This window comes from Arvicanthis niloticus, chromosome 18, assembly GCF_011762505.2.
Source record: "Arvicanthis niloticus isolate mArvNil1 chromosome 18, mArvNil1.pat.X, whole genome shotgun sequence".
Taxonomy (NCBI): domain Eukaryota; kingdom Metazoa; phylum Chordata; class Mammalia; order Rodentia; family Muridae; genus Arvicanthis; species Arvicanthis niloticus.
The window spans coordinates 37243495-37266433 of NC_047675.1; the positions used below are offsets into that span (position 1 = coordinate 37243495).

Genomic DNA, 22939 nt, shown 5'->3' on the forward strand with positions numbered 1-22939 from the left:
CCTATGCCAGGCGATGGTGGCACACGCCTTTAATCCCAGCACTTGGGAGGCAGAGGCAGGCAGATTTCTGAGTTCGAGGCCAGACTGGTCTACAGAGTGAGTTCCAGGACAGCCAGGGCTACACAGAGAAACCCTGTCTTGAAAAACCAAAAAAAAAAAAAAAAAAAAAAAAAAAAAAAAAGTACTATAAATTTAAACATAGCCGTAACTTCATCCCTCCTAGGTAATGAGGCTTCCATAAGCAGCCAAAAGAACTGAGTTCTGGGACTTCCAGATCATGTAGAAGCATCTGGACAGTTAGAATAGGGTCATAGAAGATCCTTATCCTGGTCTACATGTCACCCTTTGCATTTCTTCTACACGGCTGCCTGATTTATATTTTTTTAAAAAAAAAATATTTATTATTATGTGTCTGTGCATATGAATGCAAGTACCCACAGCAATCAGAGAACTCCCATCAGGCTATGCAATTCCTAGTTGAGTACTAGGAACCAAACACAGAATCAGACAGTCCTCTGCAAGAACAGTATACTTTATTAACCAATGATCCATCTCTTCAGCCCCAGAAATTTTTCTCAATATCTGTTTGACTAACAGTTTCCCAAGCTCTGTGTGCTGCTATAATAAACTAATCAAATCCAAAAAGACCACAGAAACTGATTTATAGCCAAGGGGCTAGAAACACAGGGGAAAACCAGTTTTTGTAACTGCATCTGAGTTGAGTCTTGCAAGATTGAGCTCCCAACCTGTAGGATCTAGCTATATCCTGATAAAATTCTTTTCCTGGTTTAGTCTGATAACTGATAGGTATGTCTTGTATCCAGGCAGCCAGAAGGGGCTGAAGTGTTACCAATGAAGCCAAAGAGAAGGTTACTTCAAGAAGACAGTTAAGTGCCCTCAGCTGATTAAAGACCAGTGAAAGGTACAGAATCAGAATGGAACTGAGTGAGTTCCAGCTGACTGCAGCTGGGGTACACTGGAGAACTTATCTACAAAACTGGATGTTGCTGGGAAAAATCCACAGACACATTCTGTCAGAAATGGGAAGAAAATCTGGTGTGGTGGTGCATGACTTTAATTCTAGCATTCTGGAGACAGAAGCAAGCAATCTCTATGAGTTTAAGTCCAGAGCTATGTAGAATATGTAGAGACAAGGGAGGGAAGGAGGGAGGGAGGGGAACGGAGGGAAAGGTGAGCAAGAGAGAAATGGTATGAGACTATATTTTGAGTAAACAGTAGAAAAAACATCCCCCCCCAATATGTCCTGAGACATACAAATAAATATATGATTAAAAAACCCAGAAAAATTACTTCAAGCACTGGACAAGAGCTATAGTCATAGCTTAGTGGCAGCCATGCCTGGCATGTAGAAGGCCCTAGATTCATTCCTCAGTACAGGGCATGGGGATGGAATCATGGGAAAACACACACAAGCACGCACACAGAATAAAGACCAACAAAAAGATCTACTGGTAAACTGGCACACAGTGATGCATTTACTTATTATCATTATCATTATTATTATTTTGTTTGCTTGCTTTTTGTTTTTCAAGACAGGGCTTCTCTGTGTAGCCCTGACGGCTGTCCAGGAACTCTGAGTGCTGGCATTAAAGGTGTGCAATACCACCTTTGGCCCAAGTGACTATAACTAAAAGAAGTTCTAGAATCGAAAATATGGTTCAACAGTTGAGTGCTTGCCTAGAATGTATAAAGCCTTCAAAGTTCAAGCCCAGTACTGTAGCCATTAATCAAACAACCCCAAAAACAAATCTGAAAGAATTTGCTATACATAGCTGAGATACAAGGCCTAGAAACAAAGCACTAGTAATGTAGGTAGATCTATTTTTAATTTAAAAAAAAAATAAACACAGCAATAACAGTAAAAGATTAAAATGCAAGTCAATGCCTATTAATTCTTTCTAGTCCTTTTGTCAAAAAAAAAAAAAAAAAAAAAAAAAGTGAGCACTGACATTCTAAAAAACAAAACTCGCCAGGCAGTGGCAGCGCACGCCTTTAATTCCAGTGCTTGGGAGGCAGAGGCAGGCAGATTTCTGAGTTTGAGGCCAACCTGGTCTACAGAGTGAGTTCCAGGACAGCCAGAGCTACACAGAGAAACTCTGTCTCGAAAAACTAAAAAAAAAAAAAAAAAAAAAAAAAAAACCTCACAAACACCCCCCCCCCCCAAACTCATCCTATCCCAGGCCTGTGCTCGGGAGACAGGGACAGAGATCAACAGATTTCTGTATACTGAGTTTCAGTCTAGCCAGGATTGTGTAGTAAGATTCTGTCTCAAAACCAAATAAATAAAATAAAATAAAAACCACCCTAGGTAAAACTCAGGTTAAATCTCTCTACTTGAGACAGGTTGGAGGTGGCATGCACACCTTTAACCCCAACACTTGGGAGGCAGAGGTAGATTTGTCTGTTGTTACACATACACACACACACACACACACATACATATCCATACTCTCCCCCCCATGAGCAGGACTGGGAGACCTTGGTTGCCACAGCAAGGTCAAGTGACGGGATCTAGGTGGAGTTACCCACCTTGGCTGCCCGGAACACAGCAGAACTGCCCCTGGGCTTGCCTTGAGACATCTCCGGCCGTGACCTGGAATGGACTATGGATTATCCCACCCATCTGAAACCAGGAGGGGTTGTGGGTTGGGTCTTCCCCTTTAAATTGAGAGCTGAACATTAAAGCTTTGGGCCTTGATCAGAGAACTTTGTCTTGGCCTCATCTCTTCTCGCCCTCCTTCCCCCTTCATTCCCAGCCCCCCTTTCAGGTGAATCCAGTTGACTTGTGGCCGCAGGCGGCTACATATATATATATATATATACTTTATTAATTTAAGCTGCACCATTACCTCTTCTGATTTCAAATATGTTAAGATGAAAGTATTAGAAAGTGAATACATGGGCTGGAGAGATGGCTCAGTGGTTAAGAGCACTGACTGCTCATCCAGAGGTCCTGAATTCAAATCCCACCAACCACATGGTGGCTCACAACCATCTGTAATGGGATCCAATGCCCTCTTCTGGTGTGTCTGAAGACAGCTACAGTGTACTTGTATAAAATAAATAAATACATATTTTTTAAAGTGAACATTTTAGACAGGATCAATTAGAAGGCATTAAAACCAAGGAACTAGGGTATTTTCCTCAGAAACCATACACCAGTTTTAAAACATTCCATCAAGGTGCTAGGGAAATTGCTTAGCAGTTAAGAGCTCTATCTACTCTTCCAGAGGACCCAGGTTTGATATCCAGCACTTACATGGCAACTAACAACTATCTGTAACTCCTCCAGTTCCAGGAGATCTAATGTCTCCTTCTGGCTCCTATAGGTACTAAGCACATACAACACAGTACACAGACAACATGCAGAAAACACTTATAAAATGTAAACTGCAAGTAGGGTAGTGGTGGCGCACGCCTTTAATCTCAGCACTTGGCAGGCAGAAACATGCGGATTTCTGAGTTCGAGGCCAGCCTGGTCTACAGAGTGAGTTCCAGGACAGCAAAGGCTATACAGAAACTCTGTCTCAAAATAACCCCCCCCCCCAAAAAAAAAGAAGGATCTAGGAGACATACTTCTGAGTGAGGGCCTTTCCTCAGAATGAGAGCCTTTCTTCAGATGTGGGAGTTTCACCCATGAGTGGCTGAGCTAATGAACTGACTATGGTGGATACAATGTAACTGTTCACCTATTCTTACTGGGACAGACCATCTGTGAGCCAAACTTCCTTCAGTCACCTTTAGTCAGGCTTTTTTTCCAGAGCATGAAGAGTAACATAAACTAACATAAATATATTAAAACGGATTCATAAAAATGTTCACAATCAGTAGCAAACAGAAACCTGCAAATATGTGCATTTGTGCACATATCAACTCTTAAAAACTCAAATTAGCCTGGCAAGGCAGAAGCAGGTAAGAGGCTGTTCAGACTGGTCCCCACAACAAATTCCAGAACAGTCACACATAGTGAGACTTTCTCTCAAAAACTAAAACTTTTAATCCCAGCACTAGGCGGAGGCGGAGGCAGGCGGATTTCTGAGTTCGAGGCCAGCCTGGTCTACAGAGTGAGTTACAGGACAGCCAGGGCTATACAGAGAAACCCTGTCTTGAACTGCGCGCGCGTGTGCACACACACACACACACACACCCAAAAAAAACAAAACTACTCAAACTAGGTTTTTGACTGCTTTTGTTTTTGTTGGGGGGGGGCGGGGTTGGTTCTGTTGTCTTCAGATTCTTCTGGAATCTGAAGACACTGCCCACAAATGGTGTCTAGACATACATGCAGGCAAAACACCCATATAAACTAATACAATAAAAATTGTTTTAAGAGCTGGAGAGATGGCTCAGTGGTTAAGAGCACTGACAGCTCTTCCAGAGGTCCTGAGTTCAATTCCCAGCAAGTACATGATGGCTCACAACCACCAGTAATGGGATCTGACACACTCTTCTGGTGTGTCTGAAGAGAGCAACTGTATACTCATAGATGAAATAAATAAATCTTTTTAAAAACAGTGGTTTAAAATGGGGATGGCTTCATAACTTCAGGTTGTTTAGGGTTGTTTGTTTAATTGGGGAGGGGTAATTTTATTTTTTATCACCAGGCCTAAGTAACAGTGAATCTGATTTCCTTAAAAAAAAAAAAAAGTCATGTTTCCTGTATGAGCATGAGGATGACTCATGATGGATGGATGAGAATGAGACAAGGAAATGAACTAAAATTGATCTCATTACAGTAAAGGTAAAAAGCTTTCCATAGAACTCAGCCAAATAATGTCTTGTTCTACAGCTACTGACTTGCCTGAATACTGTTTGCAGTGCAGCATTCCTCACCCATTTTATTCTTCAGCTTTACAAGATTTCTTGCTCTATGAAGTACACTTTCAGAGTATACCACGAAAATGAGTATGTAATATGAAAATAAAAGCAAATTCTAAGAAATCAACAGGAGGGTAGATAGCTTATTGAACATGGGCTAGGCCCTAGGCTGTATCCTCAGCAAGAGAGAAAAAGGAGGGATTGAGGATGGATCTTAAGTATTCTTAAGATTCTTAAAACACTGGGTAAATAAAACTAAGGATTTATGAATTGAAAATAGAAGCCTGGCAATGGTGGCTCATGAACTTAATCCCAGTATTTGGGAGGCAGAGGCAAGTGGATCATAGATTTTAAGGCCAGCCTGGTCTATGTAGCAAGTTTCAGGACAGCCAGAGCTACAGAGAAAGACCCTATCTTAAAAAAACAAAACACAGTAACAAAAAGAGGGGAGGGGAGTAGAGAAGCAAGGAGAGTAGGGAGGGAAGGGGCTGGAGCAGGGGAAGAGGAAGTAGAGAGAGCTGAGTAGGGAAATTACAGTTTTCATATAAAGCTGGCAAGGCTGACTATTAAAACTATATATACACATTGCTTGACTGAAAAAAAGGAGGGAAAAGACCCACGGCCTGTCAGCACACCGAGTATACATATGACTGCAGGAGTATTTCCCAATGTTCCCTTGGTATTTTTACTGTTGAACTTCAGCACACACAAATACACAAAAAGATCTGCAACCCAGGATGCAGGGGAATGTGTGACCCTCCTAAGCTCCCATCTCCTGAATGCTGGAATTCAGGCTTGTGCTATCACACCCAGTTTATGGGATGTTGGGATCAAACTCAGGTTCTAAGGCATTCTAGGTGGGCACTCTAATCACTAAACCATGTCTTTCGCACCACCATCTTTCCAAACAAAGGTCTGCATCATAAAGAACAATTATCAAATATTAAAGATTCTATGACAAAGAACCAGATTCAAAATACCACTCTTATCAGGAGTTGAGCACACGCCTTTAACCCAGCCCTGGGGAACAGAAGCAGTAGATCTTTGTGAGTCTGAGGTAATCCAGGGCTACATAGTAAGACTTGTTTAAAAAAGTAGTTAATTGAAAAAAAATTTTTTTGAGGTAGGGTCTATGTAGCTAGCTCTAGCTGGCCTTGAACTCACAGAAATCTGCCTGCCTCTGAGTGCTGAAATAAAAGGTGTACACAACTACGCCCAGCTTAAAATAGTATTGTTAACACACATAATAACCAATTCCAGGATGGTTTTCTGAGCCTACCAGGAAAAATGGGAGATTTAAGTGCCAAGTGGATGGACATGTAAGGAATTGTTAAGAATCACAAATAGCTGTTTATGTAAAGTACAGACATAACACTGAGCATAGTGGCACACAGAACAATGAAAACTGTGGGTGGAACACGCCTAAAATCCCATTGGGATTTCCACTTCCACTGGGAAGTGGAATCAGAAGATAAGAGATTTCAAGGCCAGCCTGGACAAACATTATAGGACTAGAAAGACAAGAACCAACACCGAGTTGTTCTCTAATCATACAAGCACAAAGGCATACGTACAAACTTTACAGGGCAAAGCTGAGTGCGGTGGTATACACCTTTAACCCCAGCACTGAGGAGGCAGAGGCAGGCAAAACTCTGTAGATTCAGGCCAGCCTGGTCTACATATCAGATTCCAGTTTCCACAAGGCCAGTGAGACCCTAGTCTCAAAAACAAAACAAAACAAAACAAAACAAAACAAGCAAACAACAACAACCAGAAAAAAACCAACACTTAAAGATCATCCTTGGATACACAGTAAATTAGAAGCCAGTCTGGGATACAGGACTGCCTCAAAAAATAAAATAGATCCAGGTGGCAGCAGTGATGCATTCCTTAAATCCCAGTACTCAGGAGGCAGAGGCAGGTGGATCTCTGTAGATTAATTTAAGGCCAGCCTGATCTACAAAGTTAGTTCCAGGAGAGACAGGGCCACAAGGAGAAATCCTGTCTGGAAATACCATAAACAAAACAAAACAAATAGAAGTTAAAATATCTTACATACTTACACACACCCATGCATGCTTCATTCACCAAGAATGAACATCAGAGTTAGGCATACCAATATACACATGCATGTATGTCATGTTATCTGACACCAAGTTAATCTTCCCTCCATCCTTCCTTTCTTCTCTTTTTTTTGGTTTGGTTTGGTTTGGTTTGGTTTGGTTTGGTTTGGTTTGGTTTGGTTTTTAAAAACAGGGTGTCATATAACTAAGGCTGGTTTCAAACTCTCTAAGTATGGGCCTTCAACTCTTATCTTCTTTGCAATTACAGGTGTATACCTCCATGACAGTTCTCTCTCTTTCTCTCTCCCTACCTCCCTCTTCTCTCCCTTCCTCCCCTCCCTCCCACTCCGTGTGCGTGTGTGTGTGTGTGTGTGTGTGTGTGTGTGTGTTTATAGTATATGGTATATGTGTGCATGTGTGGTATGTGGTGTTTGTATATGTGTGTGTGTGTGTGTGTTAGATTAGGAAGGAATCGCCAGGCGGTGGTGGCGCACACCTTTAATCCCAGCACTTGAGAGGCAGAGGCAGGTGGATTTCTGAGTTCGAGGCCAGCCTAGTCTACAGAGTGAGTTCCAGGACAGCCAGGGCTATACAGAGAAACCCTGTCAAAAAACCAAAAAAAAAAAAAAAAAAAAAAAAAAAGAAAAGAAAAGAAAAGAAAAAGAAAAAAAAAGAAAGAAAGAAAAAAGAAAAAAAAAAAAGATTAGGAAGGAATCTGTGTTTTCCTTCCCTTGTGGATTCCAGAGATGAAACCAAGGCTATCAGGAAAGCCCATTTAATTGATGATCCAACATGCCGGACACTTTTTCAGTAGTTTGTTGAGATAGGGTCTCATTCTAATGGAGACTGACCTCACATTTTCAGTCTTCCTGCTTTAGCCTCCCAACTATCAAGATTTGCCCTTCTGTTAATTAGTTCATTAATTAAATGTTGGGTGTCTTCTTTTTTAGTCATTCTCCATCCTTTTTTTCCCTTTAAATATTTTTATGTGTATGGGTATTTTGCTTGTATATTTGTCTATGTACCACAAGCATACTTGGTGTCCAAGGATGCCAGGAAAGGGCATCAGATCTTTCTGAGCTACCATGTGGGAGCTGTGAATCACTTATTTCCTGTGCAAGAGTGAAGAGGGCTCTTAACTGAAATGAGTCATCTCTCCAGTTCCTCCACTTTATTTTTTGATACAGGGTCAGAGCTGGAGACATGTTTCAGTGCTTAAAGAACTGGCTGCTCTTCCAGATGACCCAGGTTTAATTGCAGCACTCACATGGAAGCTCATAACAGTCTGTAACTACAGGTCCAAGGAGTATATCATAGAATCTGGACCTCACCAATTTCACCATACTGGCTAGCCAGTGAAATCCAGGGAACCATGGGTCTCCATTCCCTGGCACTTTGGTTTCAGATGAACACTTAGGTGCTAGCTATTTTGGTTTTGAGGGGTGTTTTGTTTTGTTTTGTTTTGCTTTGTTTTGTTTTGAAAGACTAGGGTCTCACTATGTAGCCTTAGCTGGCCTGGAATTCACTATGTAGGCAAAGAATTTACCTGCCTCTGCCTCAGCCTCATAATCCCTGGAACTACAGTTATAACCTACATGCTCTGCAAGAGCAACAAATTCTCTTTAAGCCCTTCTCCAGGTCACTTCCGGCCCTTTTTGATGCAGTGCACTCATTCCAATGCTCAGAAGCACTTCCAGTCTCTCTTCACTGGTTCCTTTTTCTATGTCCTTAAACTAAAATAGGTTTTGTGTCTGTGTGTCTGTGTGTCTGCGTGTCTCTGTGTGTCTCTGTGTGGGGTAGTGGGGAGTGCTGGGAGTTAAACATAAAAGCTGTGGCTATAGACTGAAAAGTTTTATCTCAAAAGATCTATATAGCTAACGGGGATGTTATAATTACCTTTTCACCAGCAAATTTCTCAAGTACACTAATATAGTCTCAATTAGTTGAAATCTAGGTTCTAAAGGAACTGCTGTTCTATTTTTCTATAAAACAATGTCCTTGGAGTTCAGCTCAATGGCAAGAGCATTTGATTATAACATGTTCTTTTCTCGGTCCATAATCTTTTTTTTTTTTTTTAATTATTCTGTTTACTCTCCTGATTACTACTACCTCTTTAAAAAAACAAACAAACAAACAAACAAAAAACTGTCCTCTTCTTGACTCTCACTACCACTTTCCTTTCCTTGGTTTTCACAACTAAATCCTTGCAAATCTTCTTTCAATTTTTACCACTCCTTCTGTCCCCTACAATTCCCTCAACAAGTCTCTTTCCAACCCTTAATTGTAAGTACTCCCCAGGGCTCGGTCCTTGGAATCCTACTCTGTATTTACACATTCTTTAAGAGAGCTCAGGCATTTTTCATATTCCAGTTACACCTTTTTTGAGCTAAAATAACTGCAAATTTCAGATTCAGTTCAACATTTGTTCTAAATTTACATCCTCTTACTGGAAATGGCTTTTAGTGCCTGGCTGTCATCTGAAACCCAGCACAAGCTGGAAACCTGTCTGTGTCCCTCTCTTTCACAACACTTACCAAAGCTGTCATTTTCCAAATACTCTGAGTGACAGACTGCATGTGGTGCTGGGGATTTAACCAGAGCCTCACACATACAAAGTGAGCACTATGGCGGAGTTATATCCCCAACCTAAAGATATGTTTTTGTTTTGTTTCATTTTGATTTTCGGGTACTGGGAATTATTACCAGGACTTAAATATATTTGGCAAGTACTCTGCCACATCATCTATATCGGCTCTTATTTGTAATTCCTTATTGCCCAGCTTCTCTATTAGAAGATACTGCCCATGAAAGTAGGGATCAGATCTTTCAGGAACAGGTAATCAGGGAATGAATGGCCACATTTCCCAGGACCTACCATTATGTTTCTGTAATGTAGCAAATGGTATTTATTCAAAATTAGACCAACAAATTAAAACATATTAAACCAAATCCAAGTTTGCCAACAAATTTCAAGTCAATTAAAGATACAGTTCTTTTACTTAAAAACAGTTTAAAACATCTGTCTATAAACTGTTTTAAACACGGGGTGGGGAAGATGGGACAGCAAGATAGGGCCCTTGCTACCAAACCTTATGACCTCAGTCTTTCTTTTTTTTTTTTTTTTTTTTTTGGTTTTTTGAGACAGGGTTTCTCTGTGTAGCCCTGGCTGTCCTGGAACTCACTCTGTAGACCAGGCTGGCCTTGAACTCAGAAATCCACCTGCCTCTGCCTCCCAAGTGCTGGGATCAAAGGCGTGCGCCACCACCGCCCGGCAACCTCAGTCTTTCAAAACCACATGATAGAAGAGAAGTGACTTCTACAAGTTGTCCTCTGTTTCTACATGTCCTCGTGTACATACATATAAATATACATAAATATACACATAAATGTTTTCTTTTTTAGTTTCCAGATCACTGGGTGGCTAACCATTTCGCAAGTCTTCAGTGTTAGGCAGCTGATATTTTTGGTCTTGTCATGGCAATGTTTTATCATAAATAATATATAAAATGAAAGTTTGTTTTTTTCAGACAGGTTCTTAACATAATCCTCCTGACCCGGCTTCTCAAAAGTTGAAATTACAAGCCTATGTCAACATGGCTGGTTTATCTTAATTTTTAAAAGGTTTTGTGGCCACACAATGGTGGCACACCCCTTTAATCCCAGCACTTGGGAGCAGAGGCAGGCAGATTTCTGAGTTCAAGGCCAGCCTGGTCTACAGAGTGAGTTCCAGGACAGCCAGGGCTACCCAGAGAAACCCTGTCTCAAAAAACCAAAAAAAAAAAACAAAACAAACAAACAAACAAAAAAACCAGCCCAACAGGAAATAATCAAGAAATAAGAACCCCCAAGATAAGTATACAAGTAAATTTCTTTAATCCTAGCACTCAAGAGGTAGAAGCAGGTGGGTCCCTGCGAGTTCAATCCCAGCCTGGTATACATAGGACACATGCCAGGGCTATGTAAAAGGCTGTGTCAAAAAACAAATTAAAAAAAAAAAATGAGAACCCAAAACAGTGAAAATACTGAAGGCTGAAGGGCCAGTGTACTTTAGGAGGTTGAGGCAGAACAGGGAATTTGAGGTCAACCTGGGTACACATTGAAGACTGTCTCAAAAATGAAACAAAGATGGATGGTGTGAGACTTTAATCCCAGCACTTGAGAAGCAGAGGCCTGTGGATCTCTGTGAATATTGTCCTATATAATGAGGACCAGGCCAGCCAGGGCTGCATAGTGAGACCTAGACTCAAACAAAACAAAAACACACAAAAGGAAATAAACAAAAACTCGAAATATGTATCTACAGAAAAAAAATCAAAACCCTTTCCAACAACCACCACAGCAGTTGTTGTCTGCCTAGCATGCACCACAAAATCATATAAACCCTACAAAGTCAAAACTGTAACTCTGTACTCTCCAGAGACCCACAGCACTACTCTATGTATTTCGGGATGGGCAGTAAGATGTGTATGGGGTCAGTGCAAAGTAAGGCAGGAAGGTTGGCTGAGATCAGGCTAATGAATTAAAGCAGGTTCCCCACCCCTCGGGAGAGGGGCTACCCACACCCACATAAGTTCTGACTTTAGCATTCTTTGTCCTCATCTTATTTCAAAGTACTTTCAAAAGAAAATAAAAATATACAACACTGTAAGTCTTTGCAAAACCATGGAGCCAGGAGGTGTGGCGCACATCTTTGATCTCAGCACTTGGGAGGCAGAGGCAAGCAGATCTCTGTGAGTCTGAGGTCAGCCACTTGAAAAATCAAAATTTTTAAAAATTTAAAAAAAAAGTTAAAAAGCTATGACAGTGTGATGGTTCATGCCAATAATCTCAACACTTGAGGTTAAAGCACTTAGGATCATAGCGTTCAAGGCCAATCATAGAATAAGACCCTGTCTTGAAATAACACAAACAAAAAGTTTTTTGTTTTGTTTTGTTTTTAATTTCACTCAAGTATGGTACTGCTCAAGAGCTCAAAGTTAGCCTGGGCTATGTAGTGAGAACATGTCTTAAACAAGCAAGCAAACAAACAGCTAGGCCTAATGGCACAAGCCTATAATCTCAGGATTTGGGAGGTTCCAGCAGGAGAATTATAAATTCCAAACCAGTCTGGAAAACTTGTTTCAAAATAAAATATATTAAAATTTAATAAAATATAAAAAAATCTGTGGTAAGGCCTGGCATGGTGGTAACATACTCTGTATGTAACATCTCAGTACGTAGGGAACTGGTGTAGGAAGGTAAGACTTTCGGTGAGTGGGGTGAAAAAGGAAAGAAAAAAAATTACGTTTTTATCCGACTCATCACTTTTTCAATGTTGCTGAGAATCAAACTCAAGGCCTCATGCATATTGTACAAATACCACCAGTGAGTGACTCACACCCCTAACTTTATCCATCCATCCATCAATCCATTTTCTTGAAAACAAGATCTTAGATCTTTCTATGCCTATGTTAGATACAGATGGATACCGATGGTCTCCTTTCCCACAGAATTCCCTGCCAAGAGCACAGAGGAATGTACTCTGACATGTTCTTTTTTTTTTTTTTTTTTTTTTTTTGGTTTTTTTTTTGGTTTTTTTCGAGACAGGGTTTCTCTGTGTAGCCCTGGCTGTCCTGGAACTCACTCTGTAGACCAGGCTGGTCTCAACTCAGAAATCTGCCTGCCCCTGCCTCCCAAGTGCTGGGATTAAAGGCGTTCGCCACCACCGCCCAGCACTCTGACATGTTCTTGATGGACCCTTGGAAGGATTATAAAAAAGGTAGGGAAGCCTAACGTGGTAATAGTGGAATTATGACAATAATTCCAGCAATGGACAGTCTAAAGCAGGAAGACTTCAAAGGACAGGACTTTTAAGTCAACATGGGCTATGTATAGTGAAAATCTATCCAAAAAACAACAAAACAAACACAAACAAACAGGAATGGTAGTCCCTGCCTATAATCCCAGCACTTGAGACAGAGCCAGGAAAACCTCAAAACTCAAGACCAGCCTGATCTACATGGAGACGAGAGGGAGACAAATGAACTGCCTTGAAGTTATCTGGCGAGCTAATGTGGCCAACACAACACAGAAATGAAGCACCCTACATCAAAAACAAGTGGAAGAACAGACTTCCAAAAGTGTCTTCTGTGGCATGTGCACTCCCAAAAGATTGGTATTAACTTGAGTTAGGTAAGGCACCTTCAATCCTAGCACCCTGGAGGCAGAGGCAGGCAGATCTCTGTGAGCTGGAGTCCAGCCAGTGTTGCATAATAAAGTGCTGTCCCCAAAGAGGGAGTGAGGAGAGGTAGACTGGTCTAAGATCCTAGTGATGTGAGCTGGCCCAAAGCCATAACTCCAAAGCCCATTCTGTTTTCCTCAGCATACTGCTGCTCCTCAGATCTTAAGTTCCACATGGCAATAAGTCCTTAACTCTTCTGATTTTTATTTCACATATATGAATGTATGCTCAGTAGTTACATTAATTAACACATGGCAGACTCTGCTTGTAAGAACTCCCTGAGCCAGGTAGAGTAGCACACCTCTGTCATCTCAATATTTAAGGAGATTGAGGTAGAAGCCAGCCTAGGCTACATAGTGAATTTAAGGTCAGCTTGGGGTACACAGGAAGACTTAGTCTCAAAAATCGTATTGACACATATTTAAAACACACACACACACACACACACACACGAAAGAGAGAGAGAGAGAGAGAGAGAGAGACAGAGAGAGAGAGACAGAGAGAGAGAGACAGAGAGAGAGAGACAGAGAGAGACAGAGAGAGACAGAGAGAGAAAGAGAGAGAGAGACAGAGACAGACAGAGACAGAGACAGAGAGACAGAAACTTCCCAATACATACTATAACACCATAAAGCTAATATGACCAATATGAGAACTCTGGAGAGATTCTGTTCCATGCCATGCCCTGTTTTGTTATTGTTGTTTTGCTTTCTTTATTTAATGTGGCTGAGGTTATGTTTGTATAATAAGCCAGCTCTCAAACTCACTAGCTCCCAAATTTATTTATTTTCTTTGTTTATTTTGGTTTTTCCAGACAGGGTTTCTCTGTATCCCTGGCTGTCCTGGAACTTTCTCTGTAGACCAGGCTGGCCTTGAACTCAAATCCTCCTCCCTCTGCTTCCCCAGTACTGGGATTAAAGGCGTTTGCCATTCTACCTGGTTAACCTTGAACTTCTGATCTTCCTGTTTCCCTCTTCCAAATCCTGGTATGTACCTAGTTTATATAGTGATGGGGATCAAATGCAAGGCTTTCTGTTAAGCAAGTACTCTACTAAGCAACGTTCCCAGTCCCAAAATACAGAATTTCTAATCCTTCTGCCTCCACCTCCATACTGCTATGTATATATGTATGCTATGCATACAAGCCTATGCCACTATGCTGGATTTATTTGGTGCTAGGGAATCAACCTGAGAGCTTCAAACATGCTAGGCAAACTAGCTGTATCCCTAGAACTCAATCTAATGACATCTGATGTCAGTAAATTAATGCTGAATGAAAACAGATGTTTGGCTCTCTCCCTTTATTTATTGTTTTTAGATTCCCCTCCACACTTCTCATTCCTCCACACTCTATTTTAATGCAGAATCAAAGGTTATTACGAGCCAGCTCTGAGCTCTGAGGGACATCACTTTAGAGATTCTTGACTTTCAAATTTATCTAACTCACCCAAATAAGGATGAGTCATTGAGCAATTTCAGTTTTATCGGAGTGTTGTTCCTCTGGATGAAGTTAAGACATCCCTTACAGTCAACACACGAATCAAGCTGAAAATCTAACCTACCCATTAACAAGATTAGGAAACACTGTCCTTTCACTGAATGAGAGGGTTTGAGACAGGGGCCCTGTAGCTTACCCTACAACAATTCCACACCAATCCTGCCTCAGCAGCTGAGTACTGCGATCAGAGGTGTGCACCACCACACTTGGAAAAAAGTATCTGATTTTAATAATATATTTTAATAAACTCAATACACACAAATTATCATTAAGCATATAATCAATATACAGACTGAAAAAATTGCACTGTCTTCTAAATCAAGTGTGTACCTTACTTACACTGTACACCTCAACTCAAAGTAGATACAGCTCAACTGTTAACAGCTACAGCTGGCTGGTGATTACCACACCAAATAGTACAGTCCTGGTGTATAAATGCTATAAGCATAGACAGATTAAGTTATTTTACAGTTTACAGATTTACTTGAAGCTTGTTATTGAGGCCTGTTTACCTCATTTAAAAATAAAAATTGTGGGTGGAGGCAGGAGGATTGGGAATTTAAGGTCATCCTCTTGCTGAAAAGAAAGTTCTAGGGCAACCTGGGGGACTAGGGATCCTCTTTTTTAAAAAAAGAAAAGAAAAAAGCTAAGTGCAGAGGTTACTTATAATCCTAGCACAAAGGAACTCAGCAGTCTGAGAAGAATAAGGCCAGCCTAGGCTACAGAGTAAGATTCTGTCTCAAAATCAGCCCCACTATCCAGGTAGTGGTGGTACACCCGTTTAACACCAGCACTCAGGAGGCAGAATGAGTTCAAGGCCACGATGGTCTACAGAGCAAGTTCCAGGACAGACAGAGTTATGCAGAAGAACCCTGTCTCGAAAAAGCTAAAAATCTCCTCATCCCAAAAATTTAAAAATACACTTTTAATTGGATTAAATAATACCTAGGAAATATTTTGTCTCTCTTAAAACAGAGCTTATAAGAAACAATAGCAGCCAGGCAGTGGTGGCACACACCTTTAATCCCAACACTGGGAAGGCAGAGGCAAATGGATCTCTGAGTTTGAGGCCAGCCTGGTCTACATACAGAGCAAGTTCAAGGACAGCCAAAATTATACACAGAAACCCTGTCTTGAAAAACTAAAAAAAGAAACACTCAATAAGAGCTATTATCAATATCTATATTATCAACACTGAACAGTGTGTTGTATACAGGATTCAGTAAATATTTGCTGACAGATGAAAAATTAATTACCTATTTTAATAGCTTTTTTTAAGAAACATAATCTTGATATTGCTGACTATATTTGTTGAACAAAACAGACAATGAAGCCATAGCATTTCCTCTTTTGAACTATTCAATTATATTACTTCCTTCTACAGAACAATAAATTATTAACAACTATATGCTATAAAGCACTTCCATCAAGAGACTTCTTGAGTATTTGCTGGAAATGTGAATGCTATTTTACAGGTAACTCTCAATTATCTGGAGGAGTATCCTTATCTCAAGTTGGGATAAAAAACATGACAGCACTTAGGAGGCTAAAGCAAAAAGATTAAAGTTTCTAAGATTATCTTGTGTATAGAAAAAGACCATTTAAAAACATTCCATTTCTGAACTTTATTTAGAAAACCAGTTAGTAGACCTAGCACAAAGGAATGCAGGAGGCCTTGAACTGCTGAGTATGTACACAATTTCTGATAGTACAATGATGTATATTTTCATATATTGCACCTATTTAGCATAAATATGAATAGCACTTAAGCTCTTAAATTCATGTATGTCTTCGCTTAAAGCACAGTTAAATACACAGCCATTACTTTTAAAAAATATGATTTTTTTCCAGTACTAGAGATTGAACCCATTAATAGGCAAGTGATAGGATTGTTTTTGGTGTGTGTGTGTATGTGTTAAGACAAGTTCTGAGTCCTGGCTATCCCGTAACTGGTTATGTAGATCACACTGGCCTTAAACTCAGAGATCCATTTGTCTCTGCCTCCAGAGTACAGAGATCAAAGGCATACACTACCTTACTAGGCTAAATAATATGATTTTTAAACTAGGAGTAGCAGGGCTGGGTACCACTCAAATTTTTACCCTAGATTTGTGTTCATTCCACTGCCCTAAAAGAATTTAGAATCTATATGACATCAAGTTATTAACACTCATATATAACTGTTTCTTGTTCACAATCTCATTTATCAAACTAACTGTAAGCAATGGCAGTATCTCAGAGTCCTAATGGTTTTCCACAATGAAGTACATAACGGGAGGCCAATAATGATTGCATTAGGTGGTTAAATGACTTCCAACCACTGGGTTAGAACGAGAGGAAATGCCATATGATCCCTAATAAAACTACTACACACTAAAGTCAAACAATGCTTGGATTAATTGCTGTCTGTGCTATTCCTACCACTATTTCCCTCTGGATGAGTAAGAGATCATGAGACAGTTACATATGTAAATCCTAGAATCCATATATCTACCCAGAATACAAACGGTAAATAACTTATATTAGACAGAAAAGTTGGGGATCAGTGATATTACCTAGGAAAAGCCCTGGGGTTCAATTCCCAGCCCCACATGGCAGCACACAACCATCTGTACCTCCAGTTCCAGGGGACTCAACACCCTCTACAGACCTGTATGCAGGCAAACCACCAATGCACATAAAATAATTTCTTTTTAATTTATTGTTGTTTTCAAGACAGGGTCTTTCTGGGTAGCCCTGGCTAGCTTGGAACTCACTGAGCATTGTGGTATAAATAAATAAATAAATAAATAAATAAATAATAGGGCTAGAGAGATACCTCAGAGGCCAAGAGCTCTTGCTGCTTAGCTCAGGTCCCAGCAATCATATGGTGGCTTACAACTATCCAAATCTCTAGTTCTAGGGCACTGATTCCTTCTTCTGACTTCTCTGGGTAACTTCTCTGGTCAGCAGGCATCCACATAGTATATATTCATAAATGCAGACAAAACACTCATCTACACAAAATAAAAATAAGTAAATCTAAAAGAAAACATTTTTATGAAGGTGAGAGAGTGCTAGAAAAGACATCCAATGTTGGACGTATACATACACATACATCAAACACAACAGGTAGATGGCTGGGTGGGTGGATGGGTGGACAGACAGCAGGCAAAGTCAATGGCCATACTATTACAGCTCAATTCATTTTTTGTGTGGTTCATGGAACTAATTCAAATAACAGGAAAATATAACCAATTCTATTTCAATAATAAAAATTCTGGTTCAAGTGAGCTGGGATTTCAGATCCACTGCATTACAGAGATTCTGTTCATGACAGACCCAGACCAGTGATTAAATAAGCATTATCTGATATTGCTGGTTTGTCTGCCTGGAAAAAAAAAAATCAACACTATTTCAGTGCACAAAAGCTGCTACTATTTAATTGTTTTTAATACTGAAGAAAAGAACTTCTGGTACTACATGTGATGTCCCTTCCTATTTCGTATCCATTCATACATATGCAGAATCTTCAACAACCACATACTTCCTAGCTGCAAACAGTGACATCAACAGTAAACAATACGGTCTCTCTAAGCCAGAGGACCTGTTAAACATCAGCCTCACCAGACAAAAAGACAACACTACCTGTTGGAGGCTATTCCTCAATTAAGAAAATAAAACAATACTACTCAGCACATAGGACTATCACGAGTATTAATTAAACGACAAAGAGTGTGCCTATTCCCTCAGGTAAAGTCAAGTTAACGATTAAGAACAGGATAACAGCTGGGAGGTGGTGGCACACACCTTTAATCCAACACTCAAAGAGGAAGAAGCAGGTGGATCTCTAAATTCAAGGCCAGCCTGGTCTACAGAGAAGTTCTAGAAAAACCAGAACTGCACAGAGAACTCTAGTCTAGGAAAAGAGGGGAAAGGAGGGAAGGGGGCAGGGAAAGAAAGTATAGATTAACAGCTGGGTCTGGGAATTTATTGAGACCCTACTTCAAAATTCCAAAGAAGAGGTAAAATGAGGGTCAGAAATACAGCACAGTGGTTTGTGCTTGGCTGGCTCTGGGCCCATCCCCAGCACTGTAACAGAGTTATCAAAAATGCCCACCTACTGACTTTGAAAGTGAGTTTAATACCAGGGCTGTGATACACACCTTTCATTCCATATTTGGGAGGCAGAAGCAGGTACATCTTTGAGTTTGAGGTTAGCCTGATATATATAGTGAGTTCCAATCAGACCCTGTTTCAAAAAGAAAAGTTTGTAATGCTGAGATTTTTTTTTCCTGCTCCTTATATAAAACAGTCCACCTTAAACAAACACAAAGTATTTACTCTATACAAAGGTTTAGGTAGTGGCTCACAATTTTTGAGATTAATATATTCATAGCAAGTGCTAAGAAATACGTTTAAGTATCTCAGACACACACTGAAGTACTCGTAAATAAAATGACATTTGGTGTATGCTTTAGAATATATCAGTCTCCCAACACTATGCTAGAAATACAGGAGGGGAGTGATCCACATACACACAAAACACAAGTATTGACCCTCCTCCACTGTTAATACTCTACAGTCTACTACTTAAGAGTGGGTATAGGACAGATTCTGAGGCCACCCTGGTCTACAAATCTAGTTCTAGGACAGCTAGTGCTACATAAAGAAACCCTGCCTCACAAAACAAAAAACAAAACAACAAAAATGTGAGCTGGAAAGATGGCTCTGTGGTTGAGTCTTGAGTTTAATTTCCAGCACCACATGGTGGCTCACAATCATCTATAATGGGATCCAATCCCCTCTTGTGGTGTGTCTGAAAACAGCCACAGTGTACTCATCATACACACAAAATAAAAAACTAAAATCTTTTTTTTTTCTTTTTAAGATATTTTTTTAAAGACTTCCTGGGTCCACATGGTAGTTCACAACCATGTGTAATTCCAGACTGGATACCCTCTTCTGGCCTCTGTGGATACTGTAACACTGCACACTTGTGAAGCAGACAAACATGAAGACAAAACACCTATACACATTAAACAAACAAACAAACAACAGAGTGGGCCTATTGCCTACATTATGCCCTTTAAAAAGCATGACTCAGGCTGGGTAGTGGTGGTGTAATCCCGTTACTCAAGAGACAGAGGCAGGTTAAAGCCAGGCTGATGGACATAGAATTCCAGGGCTACAGAGTGAGACCTGTGGAGACCTTGTTTATAGAGAGAGGGAGAGAGAGAGAGAGAGAGAGAGAGAGAGAGAGAGAGAGAGAGAGACTGACAGACAGACAGGAGAGAGGAGAGAGATTGTTACGGGGACTGCTACAAAAAAAGAATGTGTACATTTTGAGTGATTGCCATGTAAACCAAAATGTTTCTACCATTTTACAGAGAAAGAGACAGAGAGAGAGTGAGAGAGTGTGTGTGTGTGTCAGGCAGCATGCCTTTATTCCCAGAACTTGAGATATTCTTCAAGATCTCTTGAATTTGAGGCCAAACTACAGGAAAGCCAGGGCTACACAGAGAAACCCTATCTTGGAAAACAAAAACAAAACAAAAAATGAACTTGCAGGATTAGGAATGTCTTAGATTCATGGTGCATTGCTCTGCTCAGCAAGTGAGACCCATCATTATCCTGAATATCCGGCTCCTTCCTTCCAATATCGGGTCTCCCTTCCTCCGGAATATACGGAATATAAACATACACCCATCAATTCACTCATCCTCAAGCAGTTAACAATATTCTCAAGTTCCAGCACTGAACTTGGTACTCTAGAACATCACAAAGAAAATACCAAACTATAAAACATAGCTACCAACCATCAGAGTTTATATATGATCCTGACAAAAGAAAAATAGTGTACTAAAGTACCCTTGCTGGGAATTAGGAATTTTGAAACCAATGGTAGACCACTGACTACGTTTTCAGATGAGTGTACTTTTCTTTATGCAAACTAATCTACACAGGCATGACAGAAGACCATTCAGTGCTCCTATAAGGAAAGGTATATAGGTGTCCAGAATGCACACAGCTTTAGGAACTCCATCAACTGAACCTTTTTTTGTTGTTGTTTTGTTGCCAATTTCCCCTAATAATATCCTTTTTCTACAACAATTCAGTAACAATGTATTTACTAACAGATACTATGATCTCACCTAGGGAAACAACATCTAGTAAATATCCTCAAAAATCAAATATAAAAACCCAAAAAGGGGGCTGGAGAGATGGCTCAGTGGTTAAGAGCAATGACTGTTCTTCTAGAGGTCCTGAGTTCAATTCCCAGCAACCACATGGTGGCTCACAACCATCTGTAATGGATTCTGATGCTCTCTTCTGGTGTGTCTGAAGACAGCAACAGTGTACTTGTATACATAAAATAAATAAAATCACACACACACACACACACACACTTTAAAAAAAAAAAAAACTTTAACAGTTAAGACTATTGGCTATCTACTTTCCAATCTTCAAAGCTATACATGAGACCCATGTAAGGTTCCACATTTCTGGTGGCTCTGGAAACTTTCTGCTCTTGATTTTGTATGTCTTTTCCTCTTCTGACTTTTTTTTTTTTTTTAAGTCTTGTTGTGCTGGCTGGTCTGGAACTTTCTTAGACTAGACTGGTCTCAAACTCAGAAAGAGATCTGCCAGCCTCTTCCTCTCAAGTTCCAGGATTAACAGGATGTGCCATAGGGAAAAAAAAAAAAAAAAAAAAAAAAAAAAGCCTTACCTTTGTATAACACTAAAACCTGACTAGCAAATATCTACAAACCAGTGGTCACTTTATGGCCTTTAACAATCCTGAAAATACACTATTCCAAATGAAATGGCCAAATAGCAGGGGGGTTTTTTCCTACTTGCCAACCTTTGGGACTAATCTTGTTTATCTAAACCTTTGAAAACAAATATTTCTACCAATATGTCCTCACATCTGCAGCACCAAATATAGAAAAGAAGTTGTCAATGTCTTTTAACTGAAGCACACCAAGTAATATCAGCTCTAGAACTCACGAAGAGGTACTGTTAAAATTACTTCAAACTAGGCAAAGTGGCTCAGCCAGAAGCAGGATGCCTCCCGTAGGTGGCCAGTCTGGGCTACAAGCAGATCCTGTCTCAAAAACAAACAACTCTCTTAAGACTTCAGAAAGACCCCACTAACAGACCACAGACACTCTATATTTATTATAGCATCAAATGCTGCCTGCAACTTTCTCAGGCTTTGGGGTTCCAAGGGACACGAAGGAATAGCCTAAAAATGAGGTCCTTTACAAACTGACCACAGGAATTGAAGGGAAAAAAAAACATAATTAGCTTCCGCACCAGGTAGATAGTAAGGATTTACCAATTACAAAAGAATGTGGTAGAAACAGTAAATTCGGCTCTTGACTACATTCACACCAGAAGAGAACCCAGGTTCTCACCTCACCAAGTGTCTACTGCTAAATAAACAGCAGATCGATCTTTAGCAGTTTAAATATACCGATCATTTTTCACGTTGAAATCCATTGCTACAAACTGTCGAGGTCGAAACGGATAGCAAAAAAAACCCTAAACTGGCTTTCGGCGAGGAACCACTCTGCATAGAGCATCACACAAAAGACAGGAGCGCAAACAGAAACACGCTCCTTAGGCCTTCGCCTACTGAGGCCGTGAGCCGAGGTCCTGATCCCAGAACACCGCGACGGGGAGCGAAATCGGGGACTGGGGAAGGAAGGATTCGGGTGGGATCCGCTTGCCTGAATGCACCCGGGAGTGAGGGGCAGGAAAGAGAAAGGCGCGAGCACAGCCCTGAAGGAAAAGAGCGAGGGGCGCTGCAGCCGGGCATCCGCGGCTTCCAGGCCGGCGACACCCTCCGGCCCGCACCAGGCTCGGCCCTCCTCCCAGGCCCGTCCCACCTTCTCACCTCCCTCACGTCCTGCAGGCACTCGAGCACCGCCAGGTTGTTGCTCCAGGTGTGTTTGGGGCACACACGGGTCACGTCCTCCCTGCAGGACTCTTCCTCCGCCAGCTTCCAGCCTCCCCCAGTCCCACCGGGCCCCGCTCCGCCCCGCCGGGCCGGGAGCCCGACCGCCGGGAAGAGAGACTGCTGCTGCTGAGGCGGCGGCTGCTGCTGCTGCTGCGATAACTGAGGCTGCTGAGGCGGCTGCTGCCCGGCCGGGTTGCCGTCTCTAGCTTGCCCTGCGTAGGACCCAAAGTTGGTCCCCGGACCCTGGCCCTGACCGTGGCTATTCTGGGCCCCCGCTGCCGCTAGCAGCAGCAGCTGCAACACCGCCGACAAGCGGAACATCCCCCGTACACGTCCACACACCGCCATCTTGGGTTCGCGGCGAGCTCGACGCA

The 22939-nt window shown here is 41.1% G+C and overlaps 1 protein-coding gene across 1 annotated transcript in view; it reads right to left on the bottom strand.

Annotated features, from left to right (window-relative positions):
* The window catches only part of Glg1 (golgi glycoprotein 1), a 97967-nt gene extending 75028 nt beyond the window's left edge, over positions 1–22939 (bottom strand). Inside the window, exon 1 of the mRNA XM_034523078.2 lies at positions 22503–22939. Coding sequence (XP_034378969.1) covers positions 22503–22913 — 411 coding nt within the window. The 5' untranslated portion in view covers positions 22914–22939. The remainder of the gene's footprint in view (positions 1–22502) is intronic.